Source organism: Xenopus laevis, chromosome 9_10S (genome assembly GCF_017654675.1).
Source record: "Xenopus laevis strain J_2021 chromosome 9_10S, Xenopus_laevis_v10.1, whole genome shotgun sequence".
NCBI lineage: Eukaryota > Metazoa > Chordata > Amphibia > Anura > Pipidae > Xenopus > Xenopus laevis.
The window spans coordinates 70,790,884-70,805,666 of NC_054388.1; the positions used below are offsets into that span (position 1 = coordinate 70,790,884).

A 14,783-nucleotide genomic window follows, 5' to 3' on the forward strand; every position below is an offset into this window, starting at 1 on the left:
AAGCAGGTGCTTATTTTTGACATTCCAAGCTTGAAAGCAAGTTTTAATTGCATAAAAAGTAAGTATTGTGCCAAGTAGAGCCTCTTGTAGGCTGCCAGTCCACATAGAGTCTACAAAAAAAGCCAATCATAGCCCTTATTTGGCATCCCAAGGGACTTTTTCATGCTTGTGTTGCTCCCTAACTATGTTTACATTTGAATATGGCTCACAGATTAAAAAGGTTGGGGACCCCTCCAATACATGAACAGAAGTCAAATTTTAAAATTGTTATAAATAAGCAAAATTGTTGGTTAAGACAAGATTCTATCTAAATTTAAAGGAGAAGGAAAGCTAACGAAGCAGTTTATTGGCAATAGATTAGCCACAATAGTGCAAGCTATAACACTATATTTATTCTGCAGAATGCTTAACCATACCAGGGGAAATGGCAAACATGACATGTTTCAATACCCTTTATCAAGTATTCACTTGATAAAGGGTATTGTACCCGAAACATGTCGTGTATGCCACCCCTCGGAATTAAGAAGGAGAGAGGAGCAAACTGAGCATGCTCAAGCCCTAGCCTTGGAGGTTTATGCTGAAAACAGAAAGTCTGATACAGAAGCCCATGTGTACACAATAGAAGGAAATAAATGATGTGTTTGGTTTGACAGAGGACTCAGAGCAGCATTATTTTGAGGGTTTACTGGTGTATTGATATAGACCTTTTGATGAAGCTTAGTTTTAGCCTTTCCTTCTCCTTTAAAGCTAAATTGGGGGTAATTTACAGACAAAGTGGCCTTGCTGTCCTCTGCACATTGTGCTGGATCTTTAAACCAGAGAGCAGAGCTGGTGGGCAAACATCAGCCCTGTACCCGCAGGTGGTAAGTACAGAGCTCCTTTGCATCCTGTTTCCAGCTTCAGGATGCACAAATTAGGAGACAGGTTGGGGGTGTAAGGTGGAATGCACTGAATTAATGATGTGGCAGCACTGTGTTCATGGGGGGCAGGTCCTTGTGCTCCATTTTAAAAACCTGCATCTGTAAGCGGCTGGAGCCAGGAAGCTAATTTCTCCCTCCAGATCATCTATAAATAAGGAAGACCTCACTTGTACAGAATGCTGAACTTTATAGTTATGTACCTTTTCTGAACCTCATCATCTAATAAATAGGAGCTAATACAGTCATGTATAGGTAGCAACAACTCTGCTTTGGCCTGAGCAGATGAGAAAGCAAGTCTCACAATTAAAACCTGACCTCACAGTTTGATAAAATACTGTCTATTTGTGCTAAAATCAAAAATAGTAAAAAAAAAAATATAGTAAAATGTTTTTCCTATTGCAGATCATGTTCGAAAGTTTGGGGATAGATATGGTTCTTGCCAAGCTGGGATTTCTACCTTCTATGTAGAGGTAAGATTCACATATCAGATAAAGCCCTTTGCAAAGTAGTAACTTACACACCGTGCCAAACTCCATATCACCCACTAAAAATGTAATTTAACTTATTGCTATAGGCTTATTTGGGTCATGTACTATTGCCCCGGTGCATAATGAATGCTGCTTGCAATATTTATTTTACATTTATGTGATATGCTAGCATCATTCCTACACTGCTGACTGACCGATTGTAACAATTTCGAGATAAGCAAATGAGTAATTGTAACAATATAAGATAAGAGGTCCCTTGGGAAAAGTTAGACTCGCAGCTTAAAGGGCAATTCACCTTCATTAGCAAAACTGTAATAACTGGAAAAAAAAATTTTTGTAAAATGAACATGGTAATTAGGGGATGTGGCCACAAAAATGGGCGTGGTCAAAAAATTGTCACGATACGTGCAGCAACTTTTTTGTCCCTCTTTTTATTTCCAAAATGTTGGGAGGTATGTAAATGTGTTAAGTTTTGTAAATCTATTAAGTTTTGCAGAAGCTCTGTAGGCAGTGGCGGAACTACAGGGGGTGCACCAGAGCCCACACCCCCTCAGGCCCACCAGCATAATTGTGAATCTACTATAAAGATCTCTATTGGAGGGGGTGGGGGCTCAGCTTCACGGCCTGCACCCAGGCCCCGCACCCTGTAGTTATGTTACTGCCTGTAGGTTTTAGTCGGCAAATGTTTTCATTCAAATTTTCAAGATCTTTTTAATTCAAAAGCATTGAAAATTTGAGTTCAGATGAATCGAAAATTTAAATTTGCCTCAGTTTCCTCAAATTGAATTTTAGTCAGTCCCTAAGTATTTGGCTGGATCCAAATCTTGTAAAAAGTTCTGGAATTTAGCCAAAACGAGGCCTGGATTTGGTGCGTCCCTAAAATGGAATGCAGATATCCAAAATTTCAGAATATGAAAAAGTACAATGTATTTGCATGCTTGTATTGTTGATAGAAAACATGTGCATAACCTGGCAATGGGAAGAAATATTTTAAACCTTACAATTGTCAGAATGGTCTCCAAACTATTCCCTGCTGTATCTACAAGAGCAGATGTTGGAGTTTATATTACACCTGATGGTGGGTTTGAATAGTAAACTACTAAGTCCTTACATAAGTGTGCACCATTGCTTGTGTGACATACTGTATTAATTGTTGCATTGTTGCATTAATAGTTCGCCACATCTCTGGGCATTGAATCCATATGAATCCTAAGCATAGGTTATGTTCTTCCTTTTTAGGATGTAATCATTATGGGGGCTCCTGGATCATTCTACTGGACAGGATCTATATTTGTTTACAATACTACTGAGAACACAATCAAGTCTTATGTGGATTTGAACAATGCTGTGAAGTTTGGGAGCTATTTAGGTAATTTTTATTCTTTTTAGCTGTGAGATTTATTTTGTTTATCTGGTAAGTAGAATATCTAATGAGATATCTATGAGAGCTGTCTTACCTGTGCCTGTATTGACAACTTTGGGATTGGAAGATGGTGCAATATGAGCCTAGGCTTAAAACATAATTTAGAGGACAGACAGATATTATGAATGCACTAACTAATTACTTAAGGTTGATACAGGGGCTCGGGTGCAGGTCATACAGCCATCCCCCTCCCCCCCCCAACAGCAATTTTCACTGAGGATTTACGCACGCGAACCACCGGGTGGCCTGAGGGGGTGTGGGCCCTGGTGTCGCACCCCCCCACACCCCCGATAGTTCCGCCACTGCAGGGGCTTGTATTTTGGTGACCATAATGACTGGAGATGCTGGAACTGTTTTTAATTATAGTATGGGATATGTCTTGCTTGTGGCACAGCAATCAATGGCAACATTTTAAATGCCTACAGCTTGTTTCAAAACAAGAACTTTTTTTTACAAGAGAATGAAAGAATAATTTAACTTCAAAGAAATGAATCCGTTTAGTACGTTTTTCCACCCTTCATTATGTCCCCTAAGTGGGCATCTGATTTTTTGCATCCCTGATTTTTTGTTCCCCCTGAAGCTGTGTATGCCTTGGATAGGTGCTACTGTTTCTTTAGTTGAGCACAGACATGGAGCCCTTTTATTGGAGCCCTTTTCTGCATGCAGCAATGTTTGAATCAGCCAGAGTTGAATGCAGAAGTGCTGGTGCAGGAACTTCACCTTCTGACGTTCATTAGGTAAGAATCAAAGGAATAAGTGGGAAGGGCCGCAAGGTGCTGTGGAGCCCTGTATGCAACACCTTCAGTGCCTATGTGCTGCACCCGCATTGGATGTGACTTAAAAGGCACAACCAGAATGAGTGCATAGAGCTCAGCTCCCCCTGCACCAGTGCCACTGGCAAGTGTATTGTCTATTGCACATGGAAAGACACAAATATGCACCCATTTGGAATCATAGAGATTGAGAGAAATAATGGGAGCTTGCCCCAAGCATTGGTAAGAGAGCTCTTAAATGTCAAAAAGCAAGATAAATTAGAAAAAGTCACTAGTAATAATGAATATGGGGGCACATATTTCATACAATGACTAGCTAGTCACTGGTAACAATTTTAGGCAATAGCTAATGATTTTACCTGGTTAAAATCATTAATTTACCTGGTTAATCATTAATAAAACAAGCACCAAACCCTTTACCACAGTTCCCTCATTTCATTAATGCAGTAATAAATAACAATAAAGTAGATAGCCTATTGTGATGTATTTGTTTACTGTTGTTTGATCTTCCTGGAACCTCCACCCTGTATAGATACTAATTATAAATATCAGTTAGAATGGGTGATGGCATATTACAAGTGGTAGCTCACAGTTATATATATTTGTGAATGTCTACATGTATGAATACTTGCAGATTACAGAACGTATTGTTTCTCAGGAACCAGATGGGTTAAGGGAAGTGGTTACATTCTGTAACCACCACCTGCTTTGACATTGTTCTGTATATTAGCTTGTCTCTGAATTCCTATGGTTAAATTCCTGCAAGTTTTTGATTACACTTTGGGTTTCCATTGTGGAGGCCTGTAAACATGTTTATATTTATTGTGTCTTTTTTATGTGCTATGAATGAGATATCATTTGACTTAAGAAAGTGTTTATTATTTCTAGGGTACTCAGTAGGAGCTGGCCATTTCCGGACCCCAAATGGTTATGACGTTATTGGAGGAGCCCCACAACAGGAACAGACTGGTAGAGTAAGGGCTCTATCTCCCTCCATTGCTTCTTTGAAGGAGACATATTCTGTCTTTGACATATCATCTTTGAATGTATTTTTGTTATGCATGCTTATTACATATGGGTGCTTCCTTGTTCTACAATATGGGCAGCCTTCCTGAACAGGGACATTACAATGCTATTTAAACCCAAACAAGGATTTATGAGTTAAAGTCGAGACAGTATTTGCCTTTTTTATTTTTTATTTACAGTATTGACATTTTTTATCGCTCTTAGGTATATATATTCACTTACGAAGAAAAACAACTGACTATTTTATTTGAAGCCGGAGGTAAAAAGGTATGCGTTTAGATTGTTTTTGGGGGAAAACCCCTTCTTTTCACTCCCATTTCCATTCACACTCACGCTCGGGTATCTTTGTCTTTCTTAGCTTGGCTCATACTTCGGGGCTGCAGTGTGTGCTGCGGATTTGAATGGCGATGGCCTGTCAGACCTATTGGTGGGAGCACCCATACAAAGTACCATTCGAGAGGAGGGGAGAGTTTTTGTCTACATGAACACTGGTAGTGTAAGTATTTCTGCATGTATTATTTTCTGGAAAACTTGATTTATAGAGAATGAACCTGTGTATAATGAGCAGCAACACAATTGAAAATTGAAGTTACCCCTCCTAGCTGCTCAGACACATCCAATAGTATTTGCAATAGTATTTGCATTAAGCTGATACAGAGTGATTCATCTATATTGTCTCCATACATTTCTCCCTAACTACTTTTATATCTGAATGTTGCTTGTGGGTAAATAAGGTTGGGGCCCCTGTTATTGGCTATACAGTTAATACCATCAGTTCTCTTCTATTAGTAATGAATAGAATGTATATTTTGTGTAGGAAGTTATCATTCAGTGTCTGACGTGATTGTCATTTCCCCTGCACTATTCTACACACTGCAAGGAAATCCTGAACTCAAGAATATACAGAGGAAGAAGGCAATAATAGTTTTTAGCTATTGTAACAGTTTCTAGCCTTATAATATTGTGCAAATTGGGTCTGTGCACTCCCCAGGAACAGCTACAATCATTGGTATTTACATAGAGAACATAGAGAGTGGAGTGCTTTGATTTCTATACAGTATAATATAAAGCCAGAGTCATTTTACTTACAAAAGTAGCATCTCAAATCAGTCATGTAAGTAGAATTTTACATTCACTTTTCTAGTTATCTGTAAATGCTCAGTAAAACATTGAGAGGGAAATAGTCTGCATTGGGAGCAGTTTTTTTGTTCATATATGTTATTCATTTACAGAGAATAACCATAAGTTTTTGAATAGCTTTCAAAAATACTGAACATGTTGCGAAGAACTGGTAGAACACTTAGAGGCACATTTATCAAAGGTCAAATTTCAAATTCATGTGAGGTTTTTTTAATAAATTCGAATATACTCGAAATATGACTGGGAGGTTAGTTAATAAAAAAATTAAATATCTAAATTTCAAACGAATATTACTGACCTCAAAAATCTAATTAAATTCAAATCGAATTCGACTAAACTCGAATCTAGTTTTTTCTCAGTTTTTGACTTCAAGTTCAAAAACTTGAATGGCAGGAAGGCTAATAACATCTTCAGATTGGTTACTGGACCTCTCCTCTCCCATTGACTTATGCATGAACTCGGCAGGTTTAAGGTGGCGAATAGTTAAATAATTTCCAGGGTATAGGTTTGATAAATCTCAAAATTAAAATTAAAATTCGAATCGATAATTCACAATTTGAATTCTAGAGTTTTGACCAAAAAAAAATTTGAAAATTTGAATTTGTATTTCCTATTCGACCCTTATAAATCTGCCTCTTATTTTGTTTTATTTATCAGACAAATAAAATCTCTCAGGCATATCTGAAAGCAGCATTGTTTTACTTGCGCTAAAAGTAAGGTTGGGAGAAGCAAAGTTCCTTGGAATTCAAAGGCAAGGCTAATATACAGAGCAATGTCAACGCAGCACTTCCTCTACGTTTAGATGAAGATGCCTTGTTCTGTCAAACCATGGCCTATTACTCCCAGACCATTCCATGTGATTCCCCAACCATGTGCCAGCTCTCCAGGGTGTATAAATACAGATGAATCCTGGCAAAGCCTTGCAATTGATTCCACGTGTTATAAATGAATGTCAAGACCTGTGTATCTTGCTGGCACTTTATCATAATAGATGATGAAGATGTTCTAATCAGAGTCTGTCCTGGTTCTGCTTTAAAGTTCAGTGCATGACTTTCAGCGTACAGGGTATTCCATGAAAACTTGATTTACTTTCATTGATTCCTGCTGTTTTTTTCACAAACATGTGGAGTGAGTCTCCTCACTTGTAATGCACTGTTCACGTGTAAATATTTACTGTGCATGCAAGCAGCTGATTCCAGAGTTTAATTGTTGAATTGATTCAGTTGATAAATAAGAGCAGCAAGTGCAAAGTGTTTCCTGAAAGTGAACAGGGTAATACAATATTTATATGTAAAAACATGCTGTAATGATATGTTCTGGAATCAAACAGGCTGAGCTGAACTAGAGCATTTTGACAATTTTTTCTACTTTGAAGGTTTCTAAATAGGGCAGTTATTTATAGACTTCTCCTCTTGGCAATGGGCCATGCAACAATTGATTCTCTTATACTTGAACTGGTGGGATAATAGAGGCCGAGAACTTTCTGCATTAAATCTGCTGTTACTAAATAACACAAATATTCAAAAATGTATATTCATATATATAAATAAATATATGTATATAGAGGATTATGATATGAATAATGGTGTCCTTCCTGTCCTAGTACATCCTATTCCATAATGGTATTTTATACAATGAGTTCACAACAGGAAATTGCCTCTGTACCACCAAAAAGGCAATTATCTATTAGTTGAGCTACAAAAGGTTTTCTACTCAAGTGGAAATGACAGACTTGTTTGGTTGTTAAAATTTCCTGGTATTTTATTTTGCTTTGTAAAAGTAACACATCGGCACTTTGGAAGTTTATTGCCTTTATTTAAATACTGCACTGCTTGTTTGTACAATGTGTTGAAATGTGTTTATGATGCCTTAATTGACTCTTTTTTCTCATAAGATATTCTCCACCAACTGTTAATTATACAGCTATTAGTGAATTCTGTGGCCCTTATTATGTTCAGCTCTAAAGTGTTTTCTAATACCTCTTCTAAATCTCATGATGAAGTGCATTATCTTTCACATGCTTATACTGAATAAAGGAATAGTTTTGTGGAAGTCTGCCCCATTAGATCCTTATATCCACCAAAAGATTGACCCACCTAACCCACTAAAAAGAAAATGTACCTCCTGCTACACAGTGCGGATATTAGGTGTCACCTTGGAGTTACATGACGTGTTGAAACTTGCAGTTTTATGCATGTATATGGTCCTTGGAGTCTTCTAATATCCATATATATTCCCCTAGGGGTAGATTATACCCTTCATAATGTCATGTAAGGAGCTGCATTGGGAGATATAATAAATATACTATTGCTAATGATTATCCTTTCTTTTTTTAATAGGGAGCAATGGAGGAACTTAAGTTTGAGCTTTCGGGCAGTGACTTATATGCAGCAAGATTTGGAGAAACCATAGCTAATCTGGGGGACATCGATAATGATGGCTTTGAAGGTACATTGTTTTAGTTTCTTCACCTTCAGGCTTTCTAATTTCATGATCCGAGACATGCCTAGTAAAAAAAAATGTTGGTGTGAGGGTGGGACACAAAGAGCATTTTGATAGATAATGGGTCAATTTTTGGAACGGTATACTCCCCCTTTAATAGTGTAGGTGTAAAGGACATCTACATCACTGAATGTGATATTGCTACAGATCTGCTCCTCATACTATATAGGCAGTTTGCGTGATCTCTTTGCACACGACCAGTTCTAGATAGATGTTACCCCTGTCCAGGCAGTACTGCTGAGGCTTGACTTGTTATCAAAACTAATAAAATCCTAATATTTCACTATAGGTTACTTACATAGCATCACTTGATTCTGTGTAGGCACTATCTTCTGATATCTTGGTCTTGGTGTTACAAGGGGATTCCAGTCTCTTAGTTAATTGGCTGTTCCCCTGCTTTGCTCCCCACGGCCTTAAAAGGGAAGAATAATACATATGTAATCATTAGGTGGTGGAAGTTCAGGAAATAAAACTATATACAGAACGGAACATCGTGGTTCTGTAATGGTCTGAATCTTTGGTTTTCAAATATAGAAAACAATGAGTCAATGAAAAATATTCATTTAGAGTTCACCTGGAAAAACACAGGGGCCCAGACATAGAAACTGTAGCCCATGATGCTCAATTTCACGTTAATTTGATGTAAGTACTTGAAAAAAAACTGCTTTCAAAAACACATTTGAGTAAGTGATTCATAAATCTTTATATCTCTCTATATATGAATAGCAGCATGTTTACTGGTGTCTGGTTTTACTGTGCTTCATGCTCAGCTGATTTGAAAGCTCTCATTTCCAGCCTGGCAAGTCTCTGTCTCATTTTGGCTTGGCCAGCAGAATGAAATGGCTTCATTTTTATTTGTATTTTTTCTTCATCGTGATTGGAATCAGATGCTCCCAAATTTCCCCTGCTTTTTTCTGACATAGGCTCCAGTTGATATTAGCCTTGGAATGTGCTATTAGTCTAGAAGTAGAAAGCCCCCCCGTTGCTCAACTTTAACAGCAGGTATTTCAGATACAAAAATGGGAATCAGGTGTAGAATCTGTCATCCCCTTCAGTCCCAGTCTTAGAGAAACTTGTCTGAATTGCCCATAGGACGGTACTGGGGTAGCCAATAAACCTCTCAACTGGGCATTGGGAGGATGTGATTTTGTTCACTTCTGCCCAGGGAAAAAGTAAATTACCCTTGTGATGTTTACATGGAAATTGGGAAACACTATGGGACATATTTAAAAAGGGGTGTAAAAAATATGATGAAAAACGTGTATAGTTGGCTTTTGTGTATTTTAAGTCTCTTACGATCTTGCCAGCCTTATCACACACTAGCTTTGATAGTGATGGCTGCTCATCTCGGCTTTGTGTGGGTTTAATTGTGCACATCATTCGCTAATATTACAAACAGTAAGGAGCAATGGAAAGAGGAGGGAAGAATTTTGTCCTCAACTATTCTCCAAATGAGGGCAGCAGCAAACAAAACAAAACATCTGGGAGCCGGGCGTAAACCTTAGTTGACACAATGGAATTCAACTTTTGGCATATCCCAACATATTGAGCACTGGAACTTCATTTTTGTTATTGATAGGAGCATATTTGTTTGACTGGGAAAGGTCACATGATTTTATTTTTTAAACCTTCTTAGCAGCCAAAGCCCACTGTCACTTACCAGTTCTGACACTCCCATTTGACTTTACAATAATTCTTGAGTAGTGCTGACATTTATACTACAGCTGGTAATGATGGTCCAGTGATACTGTCCTCCCTGATCAGCCATAGGTGAGCTTTAAGTAACTGGGCTGGGGGTGGATTTTAGTGCCAAACAGGAACAAATCATTAAACAGAGGCTTCTTGGTTGGTTTGGTTACTGATTTGTTTTGATTGTGCTCGTACAAATTAGAAACAAAATAATAATCACTGATAAATCTTTGATTTATGTTATTGCACTAAGCAGGGCACAATCTGAAACTGAACAAGTATGTTTAGCACAGGCCCTATTCGTTGCACTGATGCTGTAAAATGAAGTATACTGTCCCTTTAATGCAAGAGAATTAGTGATGTGCGGGTCAGGTTTTTCGCGACCCGGACCCGCCCGATATCCACCCTCCCACCACCCATGCCTGACCGAGCCAGACTTCTGGGTAACTTTTATAGACCCGTGCCTACCCTCCCCGCCAATGATGTCACAAAAGGGGTGGGGCGAGCAGGCGCGCGGATATAAAACCGGAACCCGGAAGGCAGCAGTGTAAGGTGGCGGGAGGGGAGAGCAGAAAGAAGAGCTCAACCCGGAAATGGGCGAGATCGGTCCGAACCTGACCACGGATCCCACGGGTATCGGGCTAGCCCGCACATCACTAAAGAGAATGTTCCAGTGAGAATTTTTTCATGTAATAATCAGTATAAGCATTTAACACCCAACACCTAAACAACATTATGTTCACCTTTATTATGTTTGACTACAGTGTAATATCGGCAACAATTTACAGATAGCAGGGAAATGACTGACGCAGCGCTGCTAGACAGGATTCCCGCTGGGCCACTCTCTTGCATTTGTAATTAAGTTTGGGCTGGCTGCTTTGGAGAGCTGGGGAGTTCAGCGAGGGAGCTTTTATGAAAGCTCATGTATTATTGAATGGACTGTAACTATCAGTCTTTAATTAAAACAAAATCATTTCAAAATGAAAACACTATGATGTACTGAGCTAAAGGAAAGTTCATTTCATGAATGACATCACCAAGGTGTTACTCTGTGATAAGCAATACTGCCACCTTGTGATACATGTGTGTATAACACCACCACGGAAAGCTTTTACCGGGCTCACTTTTTCCATGTGGTTGTCATCTACTTAATAAGCAGCATAGGGCTTAAAGGATAAACTTACATTGTGTTCATACACAGATGTGGCTATAGCAGCACCGCAAGAAGGAGACCTTGAAGGAGCAGTATATATCTATAACGGAAGGGAGAAAGGAATAACACCCTCATTTTCCCAGGTATTTGTGGGTTTAATGAATACACACGTGTGAAGCTGTTACAAGAACGTGTCCAAAAAAGCAGCTGTATGGGTGTGTGCTGTGTCTCTCTGTCTCTTACTTTCTTAAAGCCCCCCCCCCAAACCCATGAAATGGTGAGAATGACTTTAGTTTACAGGTGTAGTTGAAGTCCACCTTGTCTCCAAACGATTTGTCGAGGTGCATGGTTGGTTTAAAAATGCATATGATTAGTATGACTATGAAGATTTTCATTCATCCAGGTCAAGAAGCTGCTCGGATGAGTAGTGAAACATCTTCACTGATTACTCAGCAAGTCCAGTTGTTTTTAGATTTACCTATACTAGATATATGCTTAGTAAGGACCAGCACTCTCTTGTAGTCGATCTAAAGCAAAAAAAACTCTTTATTTCACGTATCACTTGTGTCCAACATTTCAGTACACATTAGGACAAAACATTGGACACAAATGTTATGTGAAATAAAGTTTTTTTTCATTTTAAATCTAATAAAAGAGTGCTGGTAGTTACCAACTATATATATATATATATATATATATATATATATATATATATATATATATATATATATATATATATATATACATACACATATATATATATATATATATATATATATATATATATATACATACATATATTTAGAGAGAGAGAGAGAGTTTATATATAGGGCATATATCCTTGCACATGAAGAGCTGTCTTGCCACTGCTAATTGTACCAACTGGTTATCCTTGGTAATCATTATCAATATAACGTTATTTAACATTAAACATATTCAAACTTTAACATATGGGTTATGTAATTAAAGGCACTAAGTTTGCCCAGGGGCAATAACCTATAGCAACCAATCAGCAGGTAGAATTTGCTGGTCACATGTTTAAAAGCAAACATCTTATTGGTTACTGCTCCTGGGCAAACTTAGTGCATTTTATTACTAGCCCACTTTTTGAAGGCAATGTCTCAAAAACAGCTGATTTTTCTCTCTTTTGTTCTAGAGATTACAGGGAAGTAAATTTGGGTATGGATTGCGCATGTTTGGGCAGTCACTTTCCAATGTACTGGATATAGATGGCAACGGATATCAAGGTAATGTATAAATTGCCTTGGGTCTAAAAAAATGTAAGACTCAATAAATCACATAATAATATTCATATTACTTTTGTATGAAGAGGGCAATAATATTTAAAAAAAGGCTGCTTTACTCAGCTTTTTGGGACATTATAGCATATGCAGTTAACAGACATACCCTCAATTGGCATGTAGTATGTACCCTGGCAATGCTTACAGTGCTGACAGATTGGACAATATTATTATAGGGACTGAAATGTGGCTTTTCCACACAAACTATCTACTAAAGGTCACTATTCCATTAGCGACTTTGACTTTTACTCATGAGAACAGCCTCCCACTCATATGTATAACACAGCTTTACAGATACAATAAATGAAGATGTGTGTTCTGAATAATCTACACCTGTATTTTCTAGTCTAGGGCAATTCCCAGAATTCAGTGCAGTAGTTTCTCCTGTTATTCCTGCGACTCTTGGGGGCAGATTTATGAAAAAAACGGAACAATATGTTCTGGTTGTCGGGGGAAAAATAATCACAAGGGGAGGTACATTTATCATGGGTCGAATTTCGAATTCATTTGAGTTTTTTAAAACCCCCATAAATTAGACTAATCGAAATTTATTACTAAAATCAAATTTTAAAAAATCGCCTGAATTTAACCAAATCGAGATCAAACTCGATTTGATTTTTTTTATGAAAAATTAAGGAACATATTTATCAAGGATCAAATTTAGAGTTTATGGGAGTTTATAAAATCTCCCATAAACTTGAAATTGAAAAAAAAATGACAAAATATATTCAAAAATTCTAATTTTTTAAATTCGGGTGAATAGGATCGACCCGCAATTTGATTCGAGTTTTTTCACCAAAAGTATACCAAATTACTCCAAATTGATTGTAGGAGGTCCCCCATAGGCTAATACACCAATTTGGCAGGTTTTAGATGGCGAATAGTCGAATTAGAATTCTTAAAGGGACAGTACATGATAAATTTTGAAATTCGAATTTCAAAAAAATGTTTAAACTAAAATAAACTCGAAATTCAAATTTTCAGTTCGATCCTTGATAAATCTGCCCCTAAGAGTGGGTTCATCACAGCATCTAAATCTGTGGGAAAAGTTGTCAACTGATTTTTTCCAATTATAAACAAAGTTGATAAATCACGAATGGAGCAAAATTGTGGTGCAGGATAAAGAATTTTCAGCTGACTTGATTGATAAGACACAATTGCCATCCACCTTAGCCCCTAAGTCTAATTAATGTACTTTCCCAGTCTGAGAATACCAGCTCCCAGCAGATGCAATGGGGAGTCAGGTGGTGCAGCAAACCCGACTACTGAGTCATGTGACAGATGAGGGAGAATTAGCATGTGTGAATTGTCGCTGCCTGTGAGTGTAATGATGTACACAAGAGCATTTGCATTCTGGGTCTGTGGGAAAATTCACAAATTGCACAACTATGACCTTGATAAATCTGGGCATTATCACAAGTGTTTTTTCCATCCCTCCCCCTTTAACCCTCCAGCTTAATGTTGCTTAGAGAAAATCATTTTGCTAGGATTGTTTTGCCACCAATATGGATTCATGCAGCTTTAGTCACCATCAAGCACAAGCTACTGTTTTATTATTATAGAGAAAAAGGAGATCATGTTAAAAAATTCTGAATTATTTGCTTAAATGGAGTCTAAGGGGCAAATTTACTTACCTCCGAAATTGTGCCAGCAACGGCTTCGCTGACATCACAACACTTCGCCAGGCGTAGATTCGCCAGGACAACGCTAACTCACGAAAATGTGTCCAGGGTTCCGAACGCTTGCAAAGTTGCGCTAGCGATAATACGATAAGCAGTTCGAAGTTACGCTAGCGATGCCTAATTAGCATACAATGTGAAGTTAAAGTACAATGGACGTATATGTTGCAGCAAATACATTTACACTACACAAGGCCAGGGAACCTTAATAGAAATAAAATAGAGTTGTTATTTTGCCCTACACATGAGCCCACTGTATAGTTGATGTGTCATATGTTGGGAAATGTAGGGGGGAAGGAGGGAACCCAAAAGAAAATTTACGATCTTTTGCAGCCTATCACCCTGTAGAAAGTAGAAGACGCCAGCGTTTTTTGGGCCTTAAATAATCCTATCTACTCTATTGCACTTCGCCTGGCCTGAGGTGGCGAAGGCAAGTCTGGCGCAAGATGTAACGTTCAGTAAAATCCGCATCTTTTTGAATTTGCATAGTTACGTCTATTCGACAGAGCTAAAATTCGCCTGGCGTTAGAGTGTGAAGTAGCGCTAGAGTCTATCACCTTCGCTAGCGAATTTACACCAGGGCCCATTATTAATCGGCGATGTCCTGAAATTATGTCACATTGGCGAATTTTCACCAGCGTTAGTCACTTCGCCCTTTAGTAAATTTGCCCCTATGGGAGATGGATTTC

At 38.1% G+C, this 14,783-nt stretch overlaps 1 protein-coding gene across 1 annotated transcript in view; it reads left to right on the forward strand.

Moving 5' to 3' along the window:
* The window catches only part of itga4.S (integrin subunit alpha 4 S homeolog), a 63,295-nt gene that overhangs the window by 22,865 nt on the left and 25,647 nt on the right, over positions 1 to 14,783 (forward strand). Inside the window, 8 exon segments of the mRNA NM_001087975.1 lie at positions 1,323 to 1,390; positions 2,648 to 2,777; positions 4,493 to 4,578; positions 4,835 to 4,897; positions 4,989 to 5,126; positions 8,110 to 8,218; positions 11,163 to 11,257; positions 12,271 to 12,361. Of these exon segments, the coding sequence (NP_001081444.1) occupies positions 1,323 to 1,390; positions 2,648 to 2,777; positions 4,493 to 4,578; positions 4,835 to 4,897; positions 4,989 to 5,126; positions 8,110 to 8,218; positions 11,163 to 11,257; positions 12,271 to 12,361 (780 nt within the window).